Source organism: Camellia sinensis, unplaced genomic scaffold, assembly GCF_055761805.1.
Source record: "Camellia sinensis isolate YWXY unplaced genomic scaffold, ASM5576180v1 Unanchor14, whole genome shotgun sequence".
NCBI classification, from domain to species: Eukaryota; Viridiplantae; Streptophyta; class Magnoliopsida; order Ericales; family Theaceae; genus Camellia; species Camellia sinensis.
This window is the reverse complement of record NW_028129020.1, coordinates 5,437,483-5,465,121: the sequence shown is the minus strand read 5'-3', so window position 1 is coordinate 5,465,121 and position 27,639 is coordinate 5,437,483. Positions and strand designations below refer to the sequence as shown.

At 34.7% G+C, this 27,639-nt stretch overlaps 1 protein-coding gene across 1 annotated transcript; it reads left to right on the top strand.

The window, feature by feature from the left end:
* Positions 1 to 3,306: 3,306 nt before the first annotated feature.
* On the top strand, positions 3,307 to 27,633 carry LOC114311488 (myosin-1). Its single transcript, XM_082911877.1, has 24 exons — positions 3,307 to 3,702; positions 3,845 to 4,677; positions 7,476 to 7,577; positions 7,658 to 7,801; positions 7,904 to 8,054; positions 8,184 to 8,211; positions 9,664 to 9,829; positions 9,990 to 10,053; positions 10,184 to 10,197; positions 10,283 to 10,367; positions 13,085 to 13,188; positions 13,341 to 13,479; positions 15,337 to 15,455; positions 18,209 to 18,361; positions 18,462 to 18,551; positions 20,373 to 20,450; positions 20,983 to 21,141; positions 21,401 to 21,607; positions 23,025 to 23,230; positions 23,385 to 23,520; positions 25,170 to 25,299; positions 25,410 to 25,556; positions 25,926 to 25,993; positions 26,629 to 27,633. The coding sequence occupies exons 2-24, from the start codon at positions 4,297 to 4,299 to the stop codon at positions 27,277 to 27,279; spliced, it is 3,522 nt and encodes a 1,173-aa protein (XP_082768003.1). The 5' UTR covers positions 3,307 to 3,702; positions 3,845 to 4,296; the 3' UTR covers positions 27,280 to 27,633.
* Positions 27,634 to 27,639: the final 6 nt, after the last annotated feature.

The window sequence follows — 27,639 nt, the reverse complement described above, 5'->3', positions numbered from 1 at the left end:
TAAGGGACCACACACAACTAGGGACTGTGGAATCAAAACTTGTATAAAGCTCAACCATTGAGTAAAATTGTGGTGATTCCATCGCCAACCATTCAAATTCTCCATTTGAAGTTTGACCTTCCACAATGGCAAATCATTGTCTAATCATCATCCCATTTGGACAAGAAGGTCCACCAACAAAGCAGGATTTTATTTACACATTATTAATATTTTCAATACATATTATTAATAGATTAAATTTATATTATAATAATATCCTCTAATGAAATGATCGTTAAAGACAATACGAGTTGTATTTTATTTATTCAAAAATTTTATATTTGAAAACACAAGATATTTTTTACACATCATTAATTCTATAGGATTTAGGGTTTTAACATATAAACATTGTATCTTCATTATTTTTAACGTTAACATACACTTATGTAGGGCTACAAATAAGTCGAACCGACCTTTTGAATGTTCAAACTCGTTTATTAAGAATTAGTTGAAGTCAAGCTCGAGCCGAGCTCTAATTGAGCTTCAAAAATCAAGCTCGAACTTGGCTCATCAAATATTTGTTGAATTCGAGCTCGCTCAATTACATAAATGAGTCGAATTCGAGCTTGGGCTTGAGCTTGAAAAAAAATTAAATTAAAATTAATTTACTTATTAAGATAAAAAAATACAAAATTATGAGTAAATTATATAATAATACTTATATTAATAATAAATTTCATCAATCAAATATGTAAATTTACACAAACACTAAACATAAATAAAAAATAAAATAGATTATTGAAAATTTATTTAATATATTAATTAATTTATTTTTATATTCACGAACCTTATCGAGTCAAGCTTTAAGGCTACTTGAGTTCGGCTCGATTAATAAATGAGTCTAAAAATTGAGCTCGAGCTCGTTCATTTAGTAAACGAGTCGAGCTTAAACGAGCCGAGCTCGAGCTGTTCATGAACAGTTCGATTCGTTTGCAACCCTACACTTATGATATCATTCATTTTCAATTAACTCATTTCATTATCTTTTCCATTATATTTATTTTTCAAACTTAAAACATTGTTGCCTTTGAAAATTTAGGGTTTAAAAACATTGAAATTAATGAAAATTTGCACACCATAAATGACACTTAGGTTATTGGTTTTGATATAAGCATTGAAAACATTGATTTGAATATTGAAAATGTTAGTTTATGACTTAGATTTTAATTTTTTTTTATTTATCTTGTTCGTATGTTAGGAAGATGAGTTTATTCGTTGTGTTCGAATAATTATAGTTGAACTTTTACACAATACTCGATTATTTATATTTGAACAAAAAAATATTCAATGTTGATATATAAAAAATTAAATATTTTAAGTTAGTTTGGTTAAAATAAATTAAACTTTTATTCATTGTTCAAATATAAATTTGTGAACATATTAAGTTTGTTCAACTCTGTATTCATAAACATGACTAATTTGATAAATTTAAAACGATGACGAGAGACGAGAGACGAGAGTTCAAGACTGACAATGAAGATCAACATTGGTGAAGATGGATGCCAAATGAAACACTTCGCTAGTGATCTAAAACGATGAGACGAGATACGACAATAGTTCAATACTAATTATGAAGATTACACGAGCCAAGATGGAGGCTGAATGATACCTCTGGCGGCAATGGAGATTAAGGTTAACAAAGATGGTTTTTGTTTTGAAAATTGTGAAGTTTTTGTTGTATGTAGTAGTGAAGATGAAAATTTTTTGGTGTGTATTTGTATTCAAATAGTTAGTGGTGCATTAATATATGATTAGTAATGGAAATTTAAGATGTAAATTAAGATATTTTTAAATTTTAAAAATTATTTTATATGTATACTAAGTTCTGATTAGTAATGGAAATTTAAGATGTGAATTAAGATATTTTTAAATTTTAAAAATTATTTTATATGTATACTAAGTGATGGTATGCACTGAGGGTGTGTTTGATTGGGGGGATTAGGAGGGGGGACTATCCACTATTTGGATTGTAATCCAAATAGTGCACCTTATCCGTCGTTTGATTTTTTTTTAGTCCGGCGGACTCCATGTCCGGCCGGACTCCATGTCCCCCATATGGGGGACTATCCTGTCCTGGGGGGGTGGGATAGAAAGTGGGGGACTAATCACTGTTTGGATTATATGCGAAAATGACCATTTTGACTCTCTACTATTTAATTATGTATTATATTTAATAAAATTCAATAAAATTTAAATGTCTCAATTTAAAAATAAAATAATTTTATTTAACTTTTTATTAATGTTTTATTTATTTAATTTTTTAAAATAATTTTTTATAGATATTTTATTGATGTTTTATTTTAAAATTTTGTTTATGTTTTATTTAATTTCATTGTTTAAATTTAATAGATGTTTTAATAGATGTTTTATTTAAACAATTAAATGTTTAATTTCAACAATAAATAATTTCATTTATTTAAATTATGTTTTATTTAAACATTTAAACATTTGTACATCAACATGTTTATTAAATTATTTCAACATCTGTACATCAACATGTATATTTATTTAACATCTATTAAATTATGTTTTAATACGTCAACATTTGATTACATCTACATTTGTTAATTGTTAATTACATCAACATTTGTTAATTGTTTAAACATAATCTATACATCAACATTTATTTAATTGTTAATTGTTAATTGTTTAAACATAATCTGTACATCAAAATAATTTCAATGTTAATTGTTTAAATAAAAATTTAAACATTTAACCATTAGTATGTTTAATTTCAACAATAAATTTTTATTTGTTTAAATAAAAATAATCTATACCAGTCAAATTTTTTTATCAATATTAGTATGTTTAAATATCTTTAAACAAAATTTAACCATTAGTATGTTTAATGTTTACTAAAAATAATTAAAATATTAAAGATATGTTTAATATTGCTATTACATAGTAAACAATTGGAAAAGGGTAAAATAGTCATTTGTTCATTTATCCTATCCAGTCCGTCCAACCAAACGTTGGATTCACTGAAAATAGTCCTATCCAGGCATCTAATCCCATAAAAAAACAAACACAGGATACATATCCAATCCGACCAAATAATCGGGGGGATTCACAGTCCCAGAATTCAAGTCCGATGGATTATAATCCCCCATTTTCCAGTCCGTCCAATCAAACATTAGAGTTGTGTAAATAGAGTCACCCACCAACAAATAGGAAGGTAGGATTGCAATGTCATCTGAATAAATGTTAGGGGCATTATGGTCTTTGAACATATGACCATTTCAAATTTGGTGACAGAGAAATCAAAATATGCTTTTATGTGCTGCAAAGAGGAGAGAGAAAATAAAAGGAAGAAGAAAAGCAAAAGCTGCATCGTCTTCACACGCTTTGGATTTTCTCTATTCATATTTCTCTCTCATGTGTCGAAGAGACCACCACCACCATCATTTCCTCTCTCTCTCTCTCTCTCTCTCTTTCTCTCTAAACCTCTGAACATTTTGAGGGTTTGAGCTTTGATTTCGCACTATCGACTCACTTTTATCTTTACAATATCTGAAGATCTTCGCCGATTCTTCATCATTTCCTCAAATTTTCACTTTTTCTGGTTGTGTTGTCGGCAAATTTAATAGGGTGTTGCGATCTTGTTGCAGAGGTAGATCGATCGCAGAGGTGAGGTACTTCACCGTTTACTTGAACTTGAACGAGGTAACTACTTTTTTTTTTTATTTTTTTATTTTATTATTTCGTTTTCCGGAGTTTGTGGAAGATTTGCTATATTCGGAGGGCAGAATCTACAAGTAGATCGTGTTAAGATTTATCAGATTTTGTGTTTTTTGGTCTTTTTTAGGCTAAAAATTCTCTTACTTGAAGAGCATTGCGAAGTGAGTTGAAGTCTGAGATAGGTTGAAGAAATTGAGACAATTTTACAGTGTTTGGACTCTGAAATTATAGGGCTTTGTGGGAATTTTGTGAAAGTTTTGGGTATAATTTCTGTTAAAGTGATTACTCGTTCAAAGTTGTGTGACTTGGGAGTTTAACATCATTGCCAGACATCTGTTGTGGATTGTTTCCAAATTGGGTTAGTTTTGGTGTTGATATTGTCGTTGGCGATTGATCAATGAACAGCACTACAGTCTGTTTCGCAAATTATGGTCCCCTCCATTAGGGTTGGCAGATAAGTCGTGGGTCCTTGTTAAAGTTTGATTTCTTTTTTTTGGGGAAAAAGGTTAGCTTTTTGATCTCCCTAATCTTTATCCTGTTGGGTCTGGTGAAGCTCATTCACGCAACCCCTTAGAGCATATGTCGCAGAAAATTCCGGTATCTCCTTCCCTCCAGGCAATAAAATCGTTGCCTGTGGACTTCAGATTTATGGGTTCACCAACCCCTCGTCCTTCTGAGAGCTTTGATGCTGTGAATCCAAGCAACAGTAACATGATCCCCAATGCCATTCCTGAAAACGGTGATGTAGCACGTGAGGTTGTTGAGGGCAGCGAGGAAGTTAATAACAACATGGTTCCAGATAATGATGAATCACCTTATAGTAGATTTAATGTAACTGTTGAGGCCAGGCCATCTGTGGGAGATGAGGATCTGGATTTGGCAACTACTCCTTTACGACCGTTTGCCCCATTGCGTACTGAATCCAAGTGGAGTGACACCACCCCATATTCTGCAAAGAAGGTAATTTGTAGCTTCAAAGTTTGAGTTTTAATTAGGATGTGGAGCTCAGAATTTTCCTTTTTTGCCGTGAATGAATCTCACATACCCTTTGCATTGTGAATTAATCTATGTGCATTTTTCACTTCTTCAATGGCCTGTATGTAGTAATATCATCCTCACAAGTTCTTCTGATTATAACTTGTTTAAATTAGCATGCACGTGATGTTGCACAAAACTTGATATTTAAAATGTACCATCTACAAAGATTAAGGATAGATTGCAAGTTTTGGGCTTAAAGGCAGAAGAAAAAGGTTGTGGGATTTGTATAAGGGAAAAGGTTGGGATTTGCCTGATTTTAAGGGAGAAGGTGCTTAAATTTTAAGTGCTGGTGGAGTTTCTGCACAACAACTGTTTAAGGGTTTGTTGTTGCAAAAGATAAGTATTCAATTTGTGGAGCTAAGATAAGTAGCTAGCATCTAAATTACCAATAATTTTTGTGAACTCCTGTACTTTAAGAGTTCTTAATTAAGTAAAAACTTGATTAGCAGAGGAGTATGGCTGTCATTGAAATTAAATTGATAAAAGGTTCCTTTCTATGTTTAACTCTTTGTTTTATATATATATACATATTTTTTGAGCATGTTATTTAGCTTTTCTTTTAAGTTTTATTGCTTATAAGGAATGCTCCATGGCAGGTGTTGGGGTACATGAAACTTTTTTTTTTTTTTTTAAATTTGGTATCCAAGTATGCAACTCAAAATACAAGTGATTTACAAGTTGTAGTTGGGATTTGTAACATTTAGATCGAAGAACCTTTAAAGTTTTATTCCAGGCATTGCCTCTCTTTTCTCTTTCATGAGAAAGCTTGCTTCTTTTTTTTTTTTGTTTTAACAAAATTTTTTATGTGCTATCTGTTGAACCGATAGTCCAGGAATATCCAAGGGTGTTATTGATTTTAAACTTGCTATATTATCTTTTGTTACCAGTGGATACATCCCAAAACATAAGTTTCTTGTGAGTTGTGAGTTTACTTAGCTAAAAATACTCCTCATTTCTGTGTATATGCTAGTTTATGGATTGAGAAAATAATTTGTTCAATAGTTTGTAGCATGGTTCTATGTAATAGAAATCCTCAATAACATTAGATATTTTGTAATGGTAGAGTTCTAGTCACTTGGTTCTTCCCAAAAAAAAAAAAAAACTGCTGCAAGTGAGGCCTGAGGGATTAAAAAATTGCAATAAAAATTAGGGATTCAGAAAATTAACTGATTTAATTAAAACAAGGGTTTCAAAATTACCTTCAGGTGAGTCCCTAAGGGAGAGAAAGAGATGATTGCTGCTGTTGACGGAGAGGAAGAGCGACGATCGGTGCTACATGTCCACAACAATTGACCTCTAACTCATTGCAGAATGCAATCGCTGGAGAAGGAGAGTCGTAGATGTCACCTGAGATTGAGAGCTTGAGCTTGAGGGTTTAGGACTTTACCCTCTCTTTGATGAGAATGACTGATTAAGATTGAGAGATTGAGGGTTTCATGAGAGTGACTGATTGAGACAGAGGTTGAAGGTTTGATGAGAGATTAAGATTGGAGAGCAGAATAAGGGATAAAAACTTTGAAAAGAGAGCTAGAGGGGGTCAGGGTTATGGAGAGAGGGAGGGAGGGATGGAAGGAGGAGGAGGAGGCTGAGACGAGACAACAGGCACACTGAGAGGTTAAGGGAGTGATTGTGTGAGGGGCTAGGTGAACCTAAACCGGCTGGTTCGGTCAGTTTCTGTTTGATATTAAGGCGGCTCGACATCAAACTGACAAAAAAAATTTCAAAAAAAATAAAGAAAAGAAAACGAAGAGACCGAACTGACAGGTTCAGTGACAAAAACTGACCGAGAATTGAATTTTCCAACCGGTTTGGTTCACTTGGTTAAACTTTCATCCCTATTGATGCTCTTTTTTAATAGCTTAAGCTTTTATAATGATATCCCATAAAAAAAAACCTTTTAAAAATAGAAATTTCGTTAACAAAATTCATCCATTTCCCCCCCTAAGTTTTGTCTACTAATTTGATAGTATATGGTTTATGAGCATGTTGTACATATTATTTCCCATTGCTGCGTGAAATTAAACAAATATCTAAAATTTTAAAAAATAAATATCCCAAGGGTGGAAAATTATTGAGCTTCATATAACCTTTTTGGGAGTGCTTGGGGTCTGTGACAATAGTTTTCTGTCTAATTTACTTTATCTGGGGCCATATCTTTTATTACTACTAGCCTCCCATGACTATAAAAATTTTCAGAATATCACTAAACAAAGTTAAACCTTGAGTTCCATAGAATTTTGCTTGAGAAGCTATAAAATTTTATGAACTACTGGTGTGTGGTCATGTTTATGCCATTATGTGTATGGGTATCATTAGATGAAAAAAACAAAGTGTAAAATAGGACTACTGTTATTTGTTTTGAATTGTATTAGTAAGTTCAGTTTTATTTTGAATTTGTAGATCTAATTTGCGGATAATTACCTCGAAGCAGAGCTTATTGGAATTTGGAAGTTGGGAATTTTGTAACTTGTCAACAACAGAAATAATTTCATAGATTCTGTTCCCTTTTGTTTGTTTGTTTTTGTTTTTTTGTTTTTTTTTTTGTTTTGTGGTGACAGTTGCAGTGATTTTGCATGGGAACTGCAAAATATTGCAATAGCATTTGATATTTTACACCATAATATGTAGGCCGTATCCAAACTGTTGATGGTTGAAGCTAACGTAGTCAATCTACTATGTATTGATTTTTTTTACCTACTTGTTAAAATTCACTTTTTCAGAAGCTTCAATCTTGGATTCAACTTTCTAATGGGAACTGGGAGCTGGGGAAGGTACTATCAACTTCAGGGACTGAATCTGTTGTATCACTATCTGAGGGAAAAGTAAGCAAACATATTAAATCTTGAATGTCTATTCTTTGTTAGGCAATTCAATTGATCATTTTATTGCTTTTAAATTTTAGGTTTTGAAGGTAAATTCTGAAAGTCTGTTACCTGCGAATCCTGATATTCTGGATGGTGTAGATGATCTGATGCAACTAAGTTATCTTAATGAACCTTCAGTGTTGTACAATCTTCAGTATAGATACAATCAGGATGTTATTTATGTAAGTGTCTATTGTTATGCTGAGTTGTATTCTAAATTTGCTCCTCAATTGTCTGGTTTGTCTGATATCTTTGTGTGTTACTTAATTCTGTGTCCATTCTAGACAAAAGCAGGACCTGTGTTGGTTGCCATTAATCCCTTCAAGAAAGTCCCTTTGTATGGAGATAATTATATTGAAGCATATAAGCGCAAATCTACTGAGAGCCCACATGTGTATGCAATCACAGATACAGCCATTCGGGAAATGAGACGAGGTGGTCTAAGTTTGTTTTTGTTTTCTAGATAACTTTGGATTTTTGGTTTCTTAACACCTAAGCCTTGTTTGGTAATCAATCACCATGAGTTTGTGAAACTCTTACAATGTTTCTTCTTTTTTCTTTCAGATGAAGTAAATCAATCTATCATCATAAGGTCAGTTGAACATTGCTAACTTGATTGTATAATTTTACATTATGTTTTTCTATGTTTTACATTTTAGTCTACTAGTCATTTTTCTGATGATGCAGTGTTTTGTATAATTAAAGAATCACATTGCTTGGATACTAAAGTAATGTGAACCCCAAGGGGTTGGCCTAGTAAGTGCAACTTGGGATCTAGGGGTGTGCTCCGTCTAGGTCTCAGGTGTAACTTCCATTAGGAGCAATTTGCTTCTTGGGACCACGCCTGCGGGTTCTGCCTGAGATTTGCCTGATCCACGTGGAGGGGGCGCTTTGCGTGGGTCCTGGAATTAGTTGATGTGCGCGTAAGTTGGCCCGGACACTTGGTCATAAAAAAAAAAGAAAGACGTGTAGTGTAAAAGCATTAGGGAACCCTCACCTTAATAGCTTAAGCTTTTGGGATAATTGGTGGTATTAGAGCTGGAGTACCAGGGATGGGTAGGGTGCATGTCCTTGGCCTGCATGCCACAGGTACTGCTGAATGAGCATGCTGGGCGTGAGGGAAGGTGTGAAGCAAAGTCTCACATTGACTGGATACTAAAGTAATGCATAGTATAAAAGCGTGAGGGCACCCTCACCTCGATAGTTAGCTTTTGGGGTTGAGTTATACCAAGACTGTTTAATAGTTACTTATCAGAAAAAATACATTCGTTGTCAGAAAAATGAAGCCAGCAACTTTACCAATCACAACCTTATTTAGTTGTTTATTTACTTGTATATTTTGCATGAAGTGGTGGCATGCTTGAACAGCCCAGGCTTTTGTCCTTGCAGCCAGCACTGTGCCTTAGGAGGGATTTTATCTTGTACAGGCAATCAAGGGATTTCATCTTGTACAGGCAATCAATAAAGAAAATTTTCTGCACAAAATACCTGGAGGTCTTATGTCATGTTGCTGAAAGTGCTCTTTCACATTATCATTACTTGATATAATGGCATGACATGCTCCTTGATTTGACTTGTGTGGAATTTTGGGGGAGTTGTCTATTTCTTTGAAAATAGTTTCCCACATCAGCTGATGCTGGAGTGTCCTGCATAGGAATCTGGTTATATCGTTCTTCCTCTTCCCAAAACCATGCCTGGTTTTAAATTTTGATTATTTTATCTTCTGAAAAGTTGGCTTCTTCATCTTCTTCAACTTGGTCAATTTCTGATTTGAAAACACCTGATATCATTTGATTTATACTTTTGGAAACATACCTTCAAAACTTGGTTGGAAACATTTGTTTAATATATGATACGGCATCAAGTCATGATGAAAACTATTACACATTTTATGATGCTTTTTCGTTGTTTATAAACAGGGATTATACAATGGTGAAATTTCTGTGAGGGGTAATTAGTGAGGACTTGTTGTATTAAGTGCTTGATTGTTCTAAATTATATCCACTGCATGCCTTGGTTATACACACTCTATTTATGTGTCCAGTGGTGAAAGTGGAGCAGGAAAGACTGAGACGGCAAAGATAGCAATGCAATATTTGGCTGCACTTGGAGGTGGTAGTGGAATAGAATATGAAATATTGAAAACAAATCCGATTTTAGAGGCCTTTGGTAATGCAAAAACATCAAGAAATGACAACTCAAGTCGATTTGTAAGATCCCTTTTTTTTTTTTTTTGCTTAGGCATTTAAGTTGTTCCTTGGGTTAATATATGTTTACATTGATAAATTATTACCACTCTTTGAAAATGAATTTTATATTTGTTGCCCTTTTCCCTTGCAAGTAATAATAATCTCAACGAACTTGTCACAGGGAAAGCTGATTGAAATTCACTTCAGTGAAACTGGAAAAATATCGGGTGCCATGATTCAAACTTGTAAGATAGCTTCTTGCGTTGTGGTCCTTAGTAATTTTTTTTTCACTATTGCTTCGATTCAATGACCAACTGACATAATTTTGTTTTTTTTTTTGTTCTCTCCTGGTGACGTATTTCTTATTTTGTATAGTTTTACTTGAGAAGGTATGTCTATATTGCCCTCATTTTTTATTTTGGTCTAATTGATTTTAATCATACAGTTTACTAATCCAACTTGTTCGATGAACAGTCTAGAGTAGTCCAATGTGCGGAAGGGGAAAGGTCATATCATATATTTTATCAACTTTGTGCTGGAGCTCCACTTGCCCTTGGAGGTACAATTGTTCATCGCTGTTGTTTTTGTGACATGTTTATTGCATGTTATGGGTAGCTATAAATTATGTTCAGATTTTCCACTTGGTATCTATATGCTAAAGCATGGACACAGATATAGATGTGGACACGAACACGGACACGGAACAAGCAATTTCAAAAAATGGAGACACAGACATGGCGAGGACACGACAGTAAAATATGTTTTCATCTATTTTTATTTGTTATCTAGATTAATATTACATCCACAAACAATCAATATTAACAAAAACTAACTTAAATTTTTTTTTTTTAATTTTAAAAAAGCACTTTTAAATTAACACTTATAGTTTATATATATTTTTTTATAGATTATCTATTAAGTATTTAAATCTAAGAAAAAAATAACAAACATTCAATATTCATCAAAAGTACTAAATAAAATGGGAGAAAAGATAACTTGGCATGTCCCCGAAGTGTCCTCTGAAAATAAATTAATTAAATAAGAATACATGGCAGGTGGTGTGTCCCATACGTGTTCCCAAAGTGTCCGCGTGTCCCCGAAGTGTCCATGTGTCTGACACAAATACGACACTTGTTTTGAAGTGTCGGTGCTTCATAGTCTCTATGTAAACTTGCATTTTTCCCCACTGTCTTATTGAATTTTCCATGTGCTGTATTCATATCATACTATCTTAAGCATCCAGTTACTGCATATACTGTTACAGTCATTAATTTTATATTCCCCATGCTAACAAAGCACGCAAACAAATGGTTAGCGGGCCAAGTCCATTGTTAGGAAAATACTGTCTATTGTATAGACGAATTAAACAGCCAGAAAGGAGTGATTTGATCTTTGTTGATTGAGGGTGATGAAAGAAATAGAGGAAATTCAATGGAAACATGGGTAGAGGCGATAAGGAAGGATATAATTGATTGAGGATATGATTTTTAATAGAGCCTACTGGAGAAATAGACCAATGTAGCTGACCCCAATCAATTATGGCAAATGTTTGTTGAGCTGGGTATGCCTTTGCACTCTACACTTTTTCCTAAAAATTCCACATCCCATTTCAAGAGAGTATAGATTAAAACGTTTATATTCATACTCAAAATGGTTATCAATGTAATTAAATCCTCCTGTCCTGAAGAGACGCAAACCCTGTCAATAGGAGCCTTACAAAGTCTGTACTGCTATGCCTTCTAATAATTCCATAGCGCCTACAAAATTCAGAAAATTGTCCAAAGTAGGGTAACCTGTCCCATCATCCAACTATATCGACAGTTCAGAATTTATCTTCAACTGACCAACAAAAATGACCACTCCCTTATCATCTTTTTTACTTTCTTGATGTGGTGAGAAAAAGAGGGGTGAGTAGAAGATCAGACTGGGTGGTGGAATATGTCTTCATGTCTCTTGTTTATGGATAGAGAAGGAAGTAAAAGAGGAGAAGAAAGAATGAGACAGGGAGGGCTAAGAAGTGACTTCCAAGCCTCTTAATCTTTGGAGAAGGCCAATAGATTTTAGAGGGATAAGAAGAGGGAAGTGCAAAAGAGAGGAAGGGGCACAAGGCGAAACAGAGAAAGAGGTTGGAACTCCTCATATATTCATTGTTGATCCTTGTTGAACGGTGTATCTGGTTTTCCACCAAAAGGCCTATTTATAGTCATTTCAGAAGAACACAAAGATCAAGATGCCTTTAAAATTAATTCTGCCAACATCGAAAATTACAATAACCCAATTTCTATACCTAGAAGACTAAACCTCCAAAAACTTCTGATATAAGAAAATGTACCATGATTTCAGGAAAAAAAATAAAGTTGAAAAACTAATAATTAGAATAAATCAATTGCATAATCTTCCAATTGCTTTAATGTCAAATAAGTTTTAAATGTTTATTCACAGCTGAGTCCACCTCAACCAAGGATACATCTTCTTAAAATGCATTAGTATTTGGTATAGGAGCTTTCCTGGGAAGTGTTTATATACAGTTGCTCTTCATCAATTGACATCAGAGACGAGTCCTATCCATTTCTTGAATTTTGCTAATCAGTCTCTCCATTTTTTTTTTATTTGAATTGTAATTTTTTTTTCCTGTCCTTTAAAAATGTTTGTTTAGAACTTTTTGAGCCATGCATGCGATGAGTGCATGAGACGAGCAACATTAAGTTGCAAGGTGATATAAATTCTTTGTTAACCAGGTGTTTGTCATGGAAAAAAAGGGTTAAACAGGACGATTAGTGTTATTGATTCCAGAGTTGAAGCTTTAGAAACTATAGTTCAATCCTATATCTGTCCATCATTGTCAAGAGAGTATTGTATGCTAAGCAGAGAAATGATACTTTGCCCTCTTTATTTCAAAATACAGGATTGACACAACTTCTAGCTTCTTTTACTAATTATAGAAAACACTTAGTACTGCATATGTTGCGCCTATAAAGTGCTCATCCTTGTTCATAAAACCAACGCCAATTACTCATCACAAAAGAAAAAAGAAAAAAGGAATCAATGCAAATTCCACAAGCACATCTGAATATTCTTTACGTTCTGAACTTCTGTTTGAAGGATCATGCGGATTGAAAAACTGTACTGGTTTGTGTCAGATTTGTGCATATTTTCATGACAAGGTCATATGTTAGCTTAGTTTTTCAACCTTTATATTTTACTCTATGTTACACCTTTTGCCCATTTTTGTTATTTATTTATTATTCTTTTACAATTTGTTGCTTTGTAACACAGAGAAGTTGAATTTGAAAAGTGCAAATGAATATAAATACTTGAGGCAAAGCAATTGCTATTCAATTTCTGGGCTTGATGATGCTGAACAGTTTCGCATTGTAATGGTATTTTCTTGTTCTTGTTCTTGTTCTTATTATTATGAACACAGTTATAACCATCAATGCTTTTAGAGTCTTATTTTTCCCTTTCCCCTTCAAGTTTAGAAATAGGGGTTGATTTATATATGAACGTCATTGTGTCTTTTTTCACTCTTCAGGAAGCTCTGGATATTGTTCATGTTAGCAAAGAGGATCAAGAAAGTGTATTTAAAATGCTCACTGCAGTTTTGTGGTTGGGGAATGTCTCCTTTATAGTGATTGATAATGAAAACCATGTTGAACCTGTGGCGGATGAAGGTAACAATCTTTCTAAAAGGATAAAGTTTAACAGTTGCATAGTTGTTTTGTTCATTTGATTTATTATTATTTATTTTGCTTCTAGCTGGTTTATTGGCTGTAGGTAGTAACACTCCTAAATTGCTGGGCAAATGATCAGTGAACTGTTTCTGCTTACTGATCAGGTTGAATTTGAATGAACAATCCTATTTATTGCAGTTTGGACATAGTAATCCATACTAGCCCTCCTTGAGCCTGTTGCTCTTGAGTATGACCCCAGGGACTTCGGTTCAAGGGTTCAAATGCTTGTGACGGATTGCTAAACATGGACATGGCAATCCTTGTTGCAGTGAAGAGGTTTTGAAACCCCTTTAGAAAATATTGCATTGCTGATGGTACTTCATGAATGCCATCCGCTGTCCTTATAATCAAATCAAAAATTCATATGAGCTTGTTTTTAAGCAAGCTCATAGGATTTTGGAAGAGGGAGAGGAACTATTAATAGATTAGATTGATTATTTATATTAGCTGATTTCTCCTTATTTCTCTCACTTGAATCCATTGTCTTGATGATAGCATGGGTGGATTAATAAATTCTTCCCCGGGGGTGGGGAGAGTGATATTTATAGATGTATTACACACACACATAGAGGGGGAGAGAGATCTTGAACCATGTATTGAAGAAGACAAATATTGTTTAAAATAAAAAAGATCTATACAAATTCATTGATAGAATTCTGTAGACAAAATACAAAATATTACAATTGTTACCCCAAAAACTCACGGGGATCTAGATATATGTGGAGTGAAAATATTTCTGAATACTCTGTTGATAAGTAAATGTTTATTAAGAAAGCGCCAAAACGGGTGCAACCTCTGTAAAAAAGAGATAAAAGAGCTTTGCACATAGCAAAAATGCTCAACACAAAAATTGAGCTCTCCTAAAAATCTGTTAAAGCAAAAGAGGATTCACAAATAAATCCTTTACACTCCTGCACCTCCTACAATCAAGGCACGCGAGGAGCCCAACTAATTGTCATAACCAAGGATTGCTAGGCATTATTAAGGTTCTAAGACATGGCCAAGTGCCTAATTTGTAGTCCCAACTCCTAAGCACGTGGAAATGTGTCTGCCGGGTCTGACCAGTCATCTGCTAGACCTACTGGATGTCCGATATGATAGATCCGGAGAACATACATTTTAGCTATGCAACATGGAACATCCGCTATCGCGTTCGGAAGTCTGAAATGGGAGATCCAGAGAGTTGGGTTCCCTGGTTTGTTGTGACAATACATTTTAGGTGCATCTAAAAATTTAAAAGTTTTTACTAACATATGAATAAATGTACTAAAAACAAAAAATTTGAAAATTTGAAAAACAAAAATCAAAAACTGTATTTTAGCTTAAAAATCATACAATTTTTTTAGTCGAGGGGGTAGAGTGATAGTTGAGGGGGTAGAGTGATATTGAGTTATAGTTTAAGGAGGTAAAGTTTAATTTACCCCTATAGTTGAAAGGGCGTTTCTGTCATTAAGGTCCAAATTGAAAAAAATTAATAGATGAGGGAGGTTAAGTGTTACAATTTTTAGTTCAAGGGAGTAAAGTGACTTGAGGCAATAGCTGAAGGGGGTAAAATGTAATTTGCCCAAAAAGTAATTGTAAATTAGTACTCTTCTCTATCCATCACTTATTCTGTCTGTTTTTCCTCTTTTGGTAAGCCACCAAATGTAAAAATCATGTAAATGAGTTCTACTTATCAATCTAATGCACTACAGTCATGAAGAGCACATAATATGTTTTATAATATATACATGTTTATTTTCATTGCTTCTTGAACTTTCTATGAATTCTCCTAAGTTCGGGTTTTTCAAATTTCAGGTCTAACCACTGTTGCTAATTTGATTGAGTGTACTGTTGCTGAATTAAAGCTAGCTTTATCAACTCGCAAAATGAGAGTTGGGAATGATACTATTGTTCAAAAGCTAACTCAATCTCAGGTAAATTATTTTATTGGGCAACATAACATATTTTAGATTGTACATTGTAGTCAATCTATGAATGGCGTTGTAGTATCAATGAACTAGATGCTTTTGGCGGGTTCTTCACATATTAAGCCCTCATAAATTATTTTTTCAACTGAAATTAGAGGCTTTTTCTTTGTTTTTATTTTTTTACTAAGATCAGATACATGGTTTGACTATCTTATTTTGGATAATTTGAAGTGGATCTATTGAGTGCATGTATCATAGGTTTGTGGAGTTAGGAATCACTGTTTCACGAGGTTTATGAGGCTTGTGCCTAGGGGTGTAATCGAGCTGAGCCGAGTCGAGTTTATCATTGTTCGAGCTCGGCTCGATTTATTTTAAAGATGTTCGAGCTCGGCTCGAGCTCGAAGCAAGCTCAAATATATCAGCTCGAGCTCGGCTCGCATAAAATTTTTCTAACTCGAGCTCGGCTCGTTATGGCTCGTTAGCCAAGTGAAACTCTTGGAACACTTGAAACAAGACTTCAAGCCAGCCTACTACTACACATAACATAAATAGATATCAATTTGCCTTGAACAACATTGTGTAAACGATGTGGGATAGATTGTTTGAAACATGATACAGCAAAACGACGCCGTTTTGTTGCTGTGAGGAATTGCACAAAAGAGTCCCACATCGGTCCATGACAAAAGTATGCTCAAAGGTGAATGCTTATAAAAGTCCCACGTGGTGGCCCATTGCTTCTCCAGTCAACTAAAGCTGAAACAAATGATTCCAAAGTTGAAGTTACAATATATATATATATATATATGGACACATATATAATAGAAAAAAAATTGTAAGTTTAATATTTTATTAATTATATTTATATTTATTTATATATTATATAAATATATACATATTGTATAATATATATATATATGTTTGAGCTCGCGAGCCTATCAAACCGAGTATTATTGAGCTCGGGCTCGGCTTGTTTGTTAAACGAGCTTAAAATTTAAGTTCGAGCTCGGCTCGTTTATTAATTGAGCCGTGTTTGAACGAGCCGAACTCGAGCTTGTTCATGAACGGCTCGGTTCGTTTACAGCCCTACTTGTGCCTTCATGATGTTCTCATGGTGGGACTTATTGGAAATTCCTTCAGGACCAACTTTTGGGTTCAAAATTTTGAAACTTTTATAGGAAATTTGAAGTCACATATTCAATGCATGGATTTCACTTTTTTTTTTTTTGGATTTGTTCTTTCATCATTGTCCTGCCTTATATTTTGTTTTTTTTTTGGTTTTAGTACTCGATACCTGTCTTTTTGAAAAATGACGAAATAAAAGCTTAATGTCACGACCTTGGTTATTTCCAAGCATTCCGTGCGGCGCTTAGACGCTCACAAGCCTTACTAGTGAGACTAAGTTAGCTTGACTCACAAGTTTGCAAGAAAGAGAAGGAGAAGACAGAGAGTTTAAGAGAATGCCTTTGTATTCACTTTAAGAGAAATTGTACAATTCTTGGATGGTTTGGAGCAAATAAGCTCCTCTCCTATTTATAGGCACATTTGGAACATTCTTGAATACACAAGAAAGAGGTATGTAGAAGCTTCCCATGGAAGCCTTCTTACAAGCTACAAGAAGATTCTAGAATGCCTTCTAGAAATATTTATACAAATATCTACAAGTCTAATTACATGTATAAGTGTGTATGTACTTGAATTATCTAGGGGCTTCTAGAATTCTCCATGATCTCACATGTGCTAGAGTTTGCTAGGAAGTTCTAGATTCTTCCATTGGCTCCATTCTTCCAAGCTCCCATTTGGTAGGATTTTTGCCATGGAGAATTTAGCAGGATGTGACATTAAGCACCGCATCATTTAGCCATGTGTAATGGTTTTGTTTGGCACCTCACAAGTATAGATACAGAATGTGCCTCAAAATGATAGATTTTAGCCATGAACTCAGTATATTTGTTTTTATTGTTTATTTATTATTATACATACACACACATATATTTATATATTTTATGATGGGATGGTTGAATTCATACTTTTGCAGAAGCTCCTTAGGAGACTTCATTAATTTGTTCATATAGTAACATTGATATTGCAAGTTGAGTGATGTGTGCCTGTTCAAGATACTGTCAATACTTAACTCATGTCATGATTTGGAAATTGGTAAATTGGGCATTTATCTTTGAGCCCTGCCCCATGGCCTAATGTTGGGAGCATAAAAACTACCACACCAAGACAGAGACTGCACATGTTTTGTGTATCAAGTGTGACATGTTGATCTTGCATTGGCCTGTGACCTTTGGTTGAGAGCATATGAGATTCATATTTTATATACACGATGTTGAGTTCATATTACTACACTACAATACATGCTATCTTCTATAAATTTATTTTAATGATAAATGTGCATTTAAAGGTGTTACTTCTATCAAGTACTTTTTTTCCCCTCTCATATTAAATTATTAAATGACATTGTCCAATTGGCAAGGCTTATGCCTCATATAAGTTTTGCAACTTCTTTCTCTTCTTCATCTAATAAAGTTGTAATAGGTTGCATTGGATCTATTTATGGCTACTTCTGGAAAGGAATTCATAGTGGAAGCTACATATTTTTTAAATCTTCTTTCCATTCATATGATATGTAATACAGAGGATTGTCCTTAAATTTTGTCAAGTTCCAGAAGTTTTTACAGTTATTTTTATCTGTTAAAGTTTGTAAGAACCGACTCAAATGTGATGATCTTTCAATTCTGCCTTCCATTTTTCAGGCCATTGACACAAGAGATGCTTTAGCAAAATCAATATATTCTTGTTTGTTTGACTGGCTGGTCGAGCAAATTAACAAGTCTCTTGCAGTGGGCAAACGTCGTACTGGAAGATCCATCAGTATTCTTGATATATATGGCTTTGAATCATTTGATGTATGTTCCTGTGCTTTACTGTGTTTATCTTTACGTTTCTTTTATAATGATATAAGCAACGATGCTACATAACCCCGTTTTATTTTTTTATTTTTTTCAGAGTAATAGTTTTGAGCAATTTTGCATAAATTATGCAAATGAGAGATTGCAGCAACACTTCAATCGTCACTTATTTAAGTTAGAGCAGGAGGTAACTGTTCTAATTTTTTCTCAAGACTGTGTTTTAAGTACCTGGAAAATCAATGTTGAAAAATTCTGAGTGTCCCAGATGGCACCCCAAAAAAATAAGAAAAAGAAAAAAGAAAAGGAAAAGGGATTCTGTGTGTTATGATTTCTTCTCTCAAGTTTCAGATAGAAATTCTGGTAATAATTAGGCTTAAAAAGCACAGGCAGTCTTCGGTTGAGTAAACCAGAACTTTATCCAAAGTTGGAACCCACTTTCAGTTCTAGCTCATTACCCTGGTTTTATACATCTGTTAAATAGTTAACTTGCATAAATTTTGGAGTGACCTTTGAAGAGTATTAAGTAAATAAAATAAATTGGTCAATTTAGCGTGGAAAACAAGGCTTGTTAGAATGTGTCCCACATCGCCTGGAGTTGCCCCTTCTGTGCTGGTTATAAGGCTCTAGTTTCCCTCTCATTAATACCTGGGTTTTAAAGAGAAGTGTGGGCTGCGCTTTTCAATTTGGTATTAGAGCTTAGTTGGGCCTGTGATTGGTGTGCCGCCTGTCTGGCTACTGTATGTTGTGGTCCAGGAAGGTGTGTTGGAATGTGTCCCACATTGCCTGGAGTTGCCCCATACAAGACTCCAGTTTCCCTCTCCTTAATACCTGGGTTTTAAGGAGAAATGTGGGCTGGGCTTTTCAATTAGGTTGTGTACTTCTTGCCCTTTCGAGACCCTGCTTTTGCATGAGGGGTCACCATTTTTTTTTTGTGTATTCTGAGTACTGAAATATTAGTGCTTATGCTGAATGAAGCCTTGTGGATGGGGTTTTCACAGGAGGATTTGTTGTATTGTATCCAGTAAATTTCATGCGACTCAAAATTTTAAACTCAATAATTTGCACAACAGTTACCACAAAAGAAGGATCAATTAGAGTTCGCACTGGAACAATATAATCACTTAGGCTCACATTCATGACCTTATGATGAAATAAGTGGGCAATGACAATTGCACTTTTCTAACATCTTTGACTCGTATATGTATGTGTGTAAAAAAGCAACTTGTCAATTTCGGTATACATGTACACCCATATATATAAAAAGAGGCTGCAAAATGCATTCAACAGATTGACAGATAGATGCTCATCTTGAAGATTAAAAATTTTCATCAATTTGAAGTGTTTTTGACTAAGGTTAAGTAAATGTCAGAGTGGTGAGCAAAATTTTCAGCTCCAGCGCTCATCTTGGTTCTTACACATGCAAACTGGGTATAGATAGAACACTGGAAAAAATTTTTTGTTAGTATTAAGTCAATTTATTTGTCTTGATTGTATAGAATACATTATTTAGGGTAAATTACACTAACCTCCCCTGAAGTTTGGAAAAAAAATAGAGTAAGCCTCACAGTTTTGAAATAATTACACCTACCTTCCATAAGGTTTTAATTGACAGACAGGTGCTTACCTTAACCTATACTGATTTTTGAATAATAAAACTTTAGGGGAAAAAAAATGATTACCGGACACCTGAAATTATGAATATTGTTTTTTGTTGTATCCATAAAAAAAAAAAAAAGCCATTACATTTTGTGGCGCGTGGGAACCCCAACTATTGTCAATGATTCATACTTCAATGATAACCCCAGTGAGTTCGTGTTCAAATTTTCAGGAACATCAATGGGGTTCAGCATTGATATGGGAATGTTAAAAATGTTACTTTCCATTGGATCTTAGAATACTGGTCTCTTTTTGTTTACAATGGACAGAAAGTCCATTTTAGTGATGGTCAAATCTATTGAGTAGTTATCCTGTAACTCTTTTCGATTGACAATTGAAATTTCTGTGTTAGGAATATATCCAAGATGGCATTGATTGGGCCAGAGTTGATTTTGAAGACAACCAAGACTGTTTGAATCTTTTTGAAAAGGTATAGAGATCATTGATGCATTGGCTTCAATGTGCTAATTATGATGTGTAGTGTTTGTAGTGTTTTGTTTCTTGTGTTTTTAACGTTGTTAGTATAAGATGATATTGTCCTCTGTGCCTTATCAAAATCCAAAAGAACCATGAAGATCTAATATTGATTTTTTTATGTGCTGTATAAATTGAAACATTATCCCCCCTCATGTTATGAATAGTTACGTGGTACGATGTTGAAAGTCTGTATCAGATGTTACAATTCATATGATGGAGTACCAAATGTTCTGCATAAAATTTTTAATGCTAGTTTGCATCGTGTATCAGTTTCTTTGTGCTCTCTCTCTCTCTCTCTCTCTCTCCTTGACTCAAAGATATATTATTTACATGAAATTGGGATGGAGGATTGGTAGGTAATGAAAATAAAGTTTCCGGTGCTTTTGTTAAAAGGTTTAAACCTATTGTTATTTACTGTCTGTCTGTCACATTTATTATGTATATACATATTAAGTAATGCCCTTTGATCTCTTTCTTGGATGCAGAAACCATTGGGGTTATTGTCTCTGTTAGATGAAGAGTCTACCTTCCCAAATGGTACAGATTTGACGTTTGCCAACAAGCTTAAGCAGCATCTAAATTCCAATTCTTGTTTTAGGGGAGAACGGGGCAAAGCTTTTAGTGTTTCCCATTATGCTGGCGAGGTATTTATTTACCGTAGCAAATCCTGCATTGTTATTCCTTTTGTTGTTACAATCCAAATGCTTGCCAAGTAGATATGAAACTCTTATCAAGTTTTAGCAGAAGATAAACTACCGCACCAAATCTGACCAAAGTTGATTTATCTAAGTTCTCTTGAGTTTGGAGATGTACTATAGGTGATGGGCCATTAATTCTTTTAGTTGTATCACCTTTTCACTTCGGTCAGATGAATGAAGTAATAGTTCCACTTGCTCCTTGCAGGTTATGTATGACACAAGTGGGTTTCTGGAGAAGAATCGTGATTTATTACACTTGGATACCATTCAACTATTATCCTCTTGCAAATGCCACCTTCCTCAGGTATTTGCATCGTCTTTGCTTGCTCAATCTGAGAAGCCTGTTGTTGGTGCACTATATAAATCAGGTGGAGCAGACTCCCAAAAGTTAAGTGTTGCAGCAAAATTTAAGGTACATTCACTTTCTGGAGTTTTGTTTGTCCCAGAGACTGATCATGGAATTTCACATTGTCGCCATTTATGCTAATTAGAATAGCATGAATGTCTGAGAGGCATTGTGTGACATTTGGGGCACTTAAATTTTATTTCTTCTTTTATTTTTTTGCTTTCTAATTAGCATTGAAGTAGCAAAACAAAGAAAAGGGTGTCTGGGCCATTTACATGGATAGTAATTTTCTTTAAAAACCCATTCTATCAAATTAAAAAGGCACAACGTGACTTATTCAAGGACATAAATTTTTTAAATATAAGATAGCGAATCAGAAATGTCACTAATAGTAATGAGAGTATTAGTAGCATGGACACTTCTAGGGAGGACCTGTTTCCATTTTGACAACAGTTTTCAGAGTCTCTAATAAGACCTATGTGGTGAATCACTTAGCATGACTAAGGTTTGACTTTCTTGGGAATGCAACCCACCACCCCAAATACATTTTGAAACATTTCTAAGAGGCGTACATTATATATGGCATTTGTGGGATTTCGTCTTTCATATTTTGCATTTGTAAGTAGAATTTTTAGATATTTATTTACATCACATATTTTTCTTACATTATATGCATCAAAAGTATATGAATAGTAATATGATTTGGTGTCCTTACTGTGTGCATGTCCTAGTTTCTTAGGAATTGTTGTGTTAGCATATTTGTGATGTTGTGTTTGTCCCATGTGTGTGCTACATTGATGAGAGAAAAACAGATAGTATTCCTAAGCTGTACTATAGTGGGTACCAATCCTGCATGGCTAAGACTTTTGGTTTCAACTCTTGTTAAGAATGCTTCAAGAATCAAAAGCGGTGTTAACTCAAAGGCATCATAAACCATAAAAGAAACTTTTTGGACAAAAGCTTAAGCAGTGGCAAGAATGGATTTGAACTTCTTAGGTGAACTTCAATCATATTGAAAGCGATATTTTACTGAAGTTTAAAATAGTAGTGACTGATGAACCACTTATGGGGTGTATTGTTAATTAAGATCATGTACAAATTGATTACAGAGGTTTGGCCCATGTTTCTATGACTAGTCTTATTTATGATCCAGATGTAGATTCCAAAATGTAGGAATATTTCTTTATAGAATGTGAAATATGAATATTTTTCTGTGTACATAAGAGTTGGAGGTTACATATGTTGTAGCCTTGAAATAAATAATCATAAAATATGTCTTAAATTTGGGGTGACTCTTGGTTTTTCATATGCACATGGGTTTGTGTCTGATACAAATGATGGATTAGTATAACATGATATTACATTATCATTTCTGAGAATACTTGACCCTCATGGTTTGTGGTTTATCACTTGATATTGTAGAAAATTTTCTTTTCAGGATGAGTTGGCTTCTTTAATTTGATTCATGTTTGCTGATATTTAGGGCCAATTGTTCCAATTAATGCAACGTTTAGAGAGTACAACACCACATTTCATTCGTTGTATCAAACCCAACAACGTTCAATCTCCTGGAATGTATGAACAAGAACTTGTGCTGCAGCAGCTAAGATGCTGCGGGGTCCTAGAAGTTGTTCGAATATCAAGATCTGGCTTTCCTACCAGGATGACTCATCAAAAGTTTGCCAGAAGGTAAAGAAATATGGTGTCATTTTATTTAATTTTTTTAGTTCTATTGACATGCTAAAAATTGTGTAATAAATTCTCAAGCATCTGATTTTTCTTGTCTCAATGATCCTTTTATTTTTATTTTTATAATGCCCTCTTTTCATGTATCGTGCATTAGGTATGGTTTTCTTTTACTGGACAATGTTGCATCGCAAGACCCACTAAGTGTTTCAGTTGCAATTCTTCATCAGTTCAATATTTTGCCTGAGATGTATCAAGTTGGCTACACAAAATTGTTTTTCCGCACTGGCCAGGTAAGATGTACACTTTCAATTGACTCTGCAATCTAGTTTATTCAATAAAGATGCAAATATTTAGATAATCCTACTAAGGCCTTCATCCTAACAGGGTAAAAGTTGAAAATTTTCTGTGCATGTGGACGGGTTGGCCCACATTGAGTAAAAACAGCTTGAGTTGAGCTGCCTTTTTGCATAACTAAAGTCAGTAGTAGCTTGATGATAAAATAGATATCACACCTTCAAAAATATCCAAATGGATACATTGCAAAATATTGGTATTTGCTTTGGAAGACCATAGAAAAATATATAAATATCAAAGTAAAAAATCAATGAAAAAGGATATATTTAGGTCTTGAACGTACAGATATATTGCAATTTTCATGGATATGTCATCTATTACTGGGGCTAAAGCTAGAGGTTTAAATATCTAGGCAGTTCACCCCTTCCTGCCTCTCAGTGTGGCGAGACCAACATTTGGTGATGATCTTTTGGTACATGAGTTGGCCAAACATGTGTTATGGTAAAAGGTTATAAACCTATCTCAAAAAAGGGAGGGCCGCACGTTTGAGCTTTTGCCCATCTACAGATGCTATACAACAAATGTAGTAAATTTCCTTGATGGAAAGGAAAGAACTTCCGTGGGTGATGTGTTTTAACACATGCATCGGATCTAGTTGAATTGAAATACTTGACTATTTTCATTTGGATTTTGGCAGCATGAGGTAGTTCAAGTGAAAGGATTTTACATAATTTTTACGTTTAGGCCTTTGTATTAGGTATATGTTGACTAGGGCTGCAAACGAGTTGAGCTGAGCTGAGCCATGCATTGCTGAGCTCAAGCTTGGCTCAGCTCGCCTCGGCTCGCCTCGTTAATATTAATGAAACTCGAGCTTGGCTCGGTAAGATTTTTTTTAATATTATTTAAATAAAAATATTGTTTATATTATTTAATATATAAATAATATATTTACTATATAATTTAAATGGAGATAAACGAGCCGAGCGTATTTGAGCTCGAGCTCTGTTTGTTTACTAAATGAGTCTATTATTCAAGCTGAGTCGAGCCGAGCCTGTTCGTGAACAATTCGGTTCATTTGCAGTCCTAATGTTGACTTGTGATAAAAGCTTGTAGAAACTGTTAACTGTTGTTCCAAATACTTTGTTGCTTGGGCATTACACATTTTTGCTAATTCTGTTGAGTATTTTAATATTTTTTATTTTATAATTACAACTGTTTGTAGTATTACGTAACTGATACCCTTGTAGACTGCTTTCTGGACTAATGTGAAATTGGAAGATAGACCCTAACAAGCCTTTCCACAAATAGTTTAATCTTGGTCAGGGAAACTCGTCAATTTTATAGCGAAATCATCTGTTTTACAAAAGAAATGGAAGAAGAGGGAAGCCCCAACACCTAAACATGGTAGTGGTAATAAGAAAACATGATGTCTACATATGACATGGATAGAGGTGGCAAAAAGCCAGCCCACACACTAACTATTCTGTATAGTTTAATGAGTTTTTGTACTTTATGGGCTGAATTGTGAATTCTCTAATTTTTACAAATCTTATGCTTGGACAAAATATCAGAAATTCAATTTTAAAAACAAAGTCATTCATTTTATTCATCATCAATCTTTGTGTGACATTGACCATCTATACAGATTGGTGTGCTGGAGGATACAAGAAACTGTACTCTCCATGGTATCTTACGCGTTCAAAGCTGTTTTAGAGGTCACCAAGCTCGTCGTTACCTCAAGGAACTGAAGAGGGGAATTGCCACCCTTCAATCATGTATGTCAACGTTCGCCTATAGTCTGAATTTTTTTAAATACCTTTTACGAGGTAGCCTAATTTATCAAAATGGACTTACGATATCGATTTTTAAAAATCTGTTCTTACAGTTGTCCGAGGTAAGAAAACTAGGAAAGAATATGCAGTCCTGCTACAGAAGCATAGAGCTGCTGTGATCATACAAAAGCAAGTGAAAAGCAGGATTGACAGAAAAAGATTTGTAGATGTTTGTGACGCATCAATTCGAATACAATCAGGTAATTTGTCAGTACCTTTGGTGTACGCCTAATACCTTTAAAGAGAGTCCTGCTTAGTCACCAGCATGATATATGAATTCACAGAAAAGCTGGCAATGCACTCTGGGTTTGAGCAGGTTGTAGTCTTATTAAAAAATAAGAAAGATTATAAAAAAGCAATTAGTGATATTAATTTTCTGAAGAATAGTTTGGAAATTTATAAGTTGTATTTTCAAAATGAATAACTGCATTGGGGGTGATCAGTTTTGAGACAGTTGCTGAAACCCACTACAGTGGGCAAACTCCAGTCTGATATTGCCTTCCTAAGGTAATTTATTTATGCAGCTGCACAGTTTGTTTGTTTCATGTTCCTGACCTGCTATTTTGCAGTTATTCGGGGCTGGTTAGTTAGAAGATGCTCAGGAGACATAGCATTACTGCAATTTGGTGGCAGAAAGGTACTCGTTGACTCTGCTTTGGCTTTTACTACCTATGCAATGAGTACATTCTTTCATTTTTTATGCTTGTTTTAAAGACACTGAATATTTACTGAAGTTCTTTTTTTAATGAGGAAGTTTGATTTCTTCTTGAAGATTTTCAATGGGAGACAAATGGGAGACAAATAGTGTTTCCCACCATGTGTGGGACTAATCCTTCGTATCATGTTTGTGTCCCATTTTTTGAGGATCATCTGTGCACTTAGATTTACTCTTATTGTATGCATTATGGTTAATTTTGTTATTAAAGTATGATATGATGGGGCAGAGCAGAGGTCATAGAGAACACCTCTCTGTTGTCGTTGCACTTGCTTTTTCTTCTTTCTTTCAAATCTGTATATTGATGGACCCAAAAGGCAAAAGCAACTTTGTGCAAGCACAGACGTCATTTTTATCCATTTGCTTGCCACAATAATGGCTTATTCATGAGAGGCGATGTGTGAGGGAGAGTACTGAAATATGTTACGCTTTAAATATTTACAAGAAAATGAATCATGGTGGGCTCATTATAGTTTTTGTTGTTATTATGTGAATTGTTCTCTTTCCATTTCCCCTTGTATTTTTTGCGTATGAGGTAACTATGATGAGTCGTGCAGGGTAATGAGTCAGATGAGGTGTTGGTGAAGTCATCGTTCCTTGCTGAGCTACAACGCCGAGTTCTTAAAGCCGAGGCAGCTCTAAGAGAGAAAGAAGAGGAGAACGATATCCTCCACCAACGGCTCCAACAGTATGAGAATCGATGGTCCGAATACGAGTTGAAAATGAAGTCCATGGAAGAAGTCTGGCAGAAACAAATGAGATCGCTCCAGTCCAGCCTTTCCATTGCGAAGAAGAGCCTTGCGATTGAGGATTCCGAGAGAAATTCTGACGCATCAGTCAACCTCAATGATGACAGCTGGGAGACTGGAAGCAACTTCAGGGGTCCTGAGAACAATGGGCTGAGACCGATGAGTGCGGGCCTGAGTGTGATAAGTCGGTTGGCTGAAGAATTTGAACAGAGGAGTCAAGTGTTCGGTGATGATGCTAAGTTCTTGGTGGAGGTAAAGTCGGGTCAGGTCGAGGCAAATTTGAACCCGGATCGTGAGCTTCGGAGATTGAAACAGATGTTTGAAGCGTGGAAGAAGGATTATGGGACAAGACTAAGGGAAACAAAGGTAATTCTGAACAAGCTTGGAAGCGAAGAAGGGGTTAGTGATAAGGCTAGAAAGAAGTGGTGGGGAAGAAGGAATAGCTCGCGGATAAATTAAAATCAGTAGTACATCCATACTTTTTACTGAGGTTGCAACTGTGTCATTGTATGCCTCTTTCGTGGCTTTTGATTTTGCATTAAGTTCCAAGAATTGATGTGTACCACGATAGATGAGTGGGTGCACATTGAAGAATCCTAGCGATTCAAATATGTATATCATTTTTTATTTTTATTTTTATTTTTATTTTTTTTAAAAAAAATTGTGCCGTGTGAGCTCGGGGTGGGATGAGCAGTTTTGTGACTCTTCCTGGCTAGTAAGGCTGGTCCTGTTTGTAAAAGATTTCAATCTATTTGTGTAGAAAATCAAGATATATATAGTTGGTCAATGATATCATTTGTTTTGAACTGCAAAGGCAAA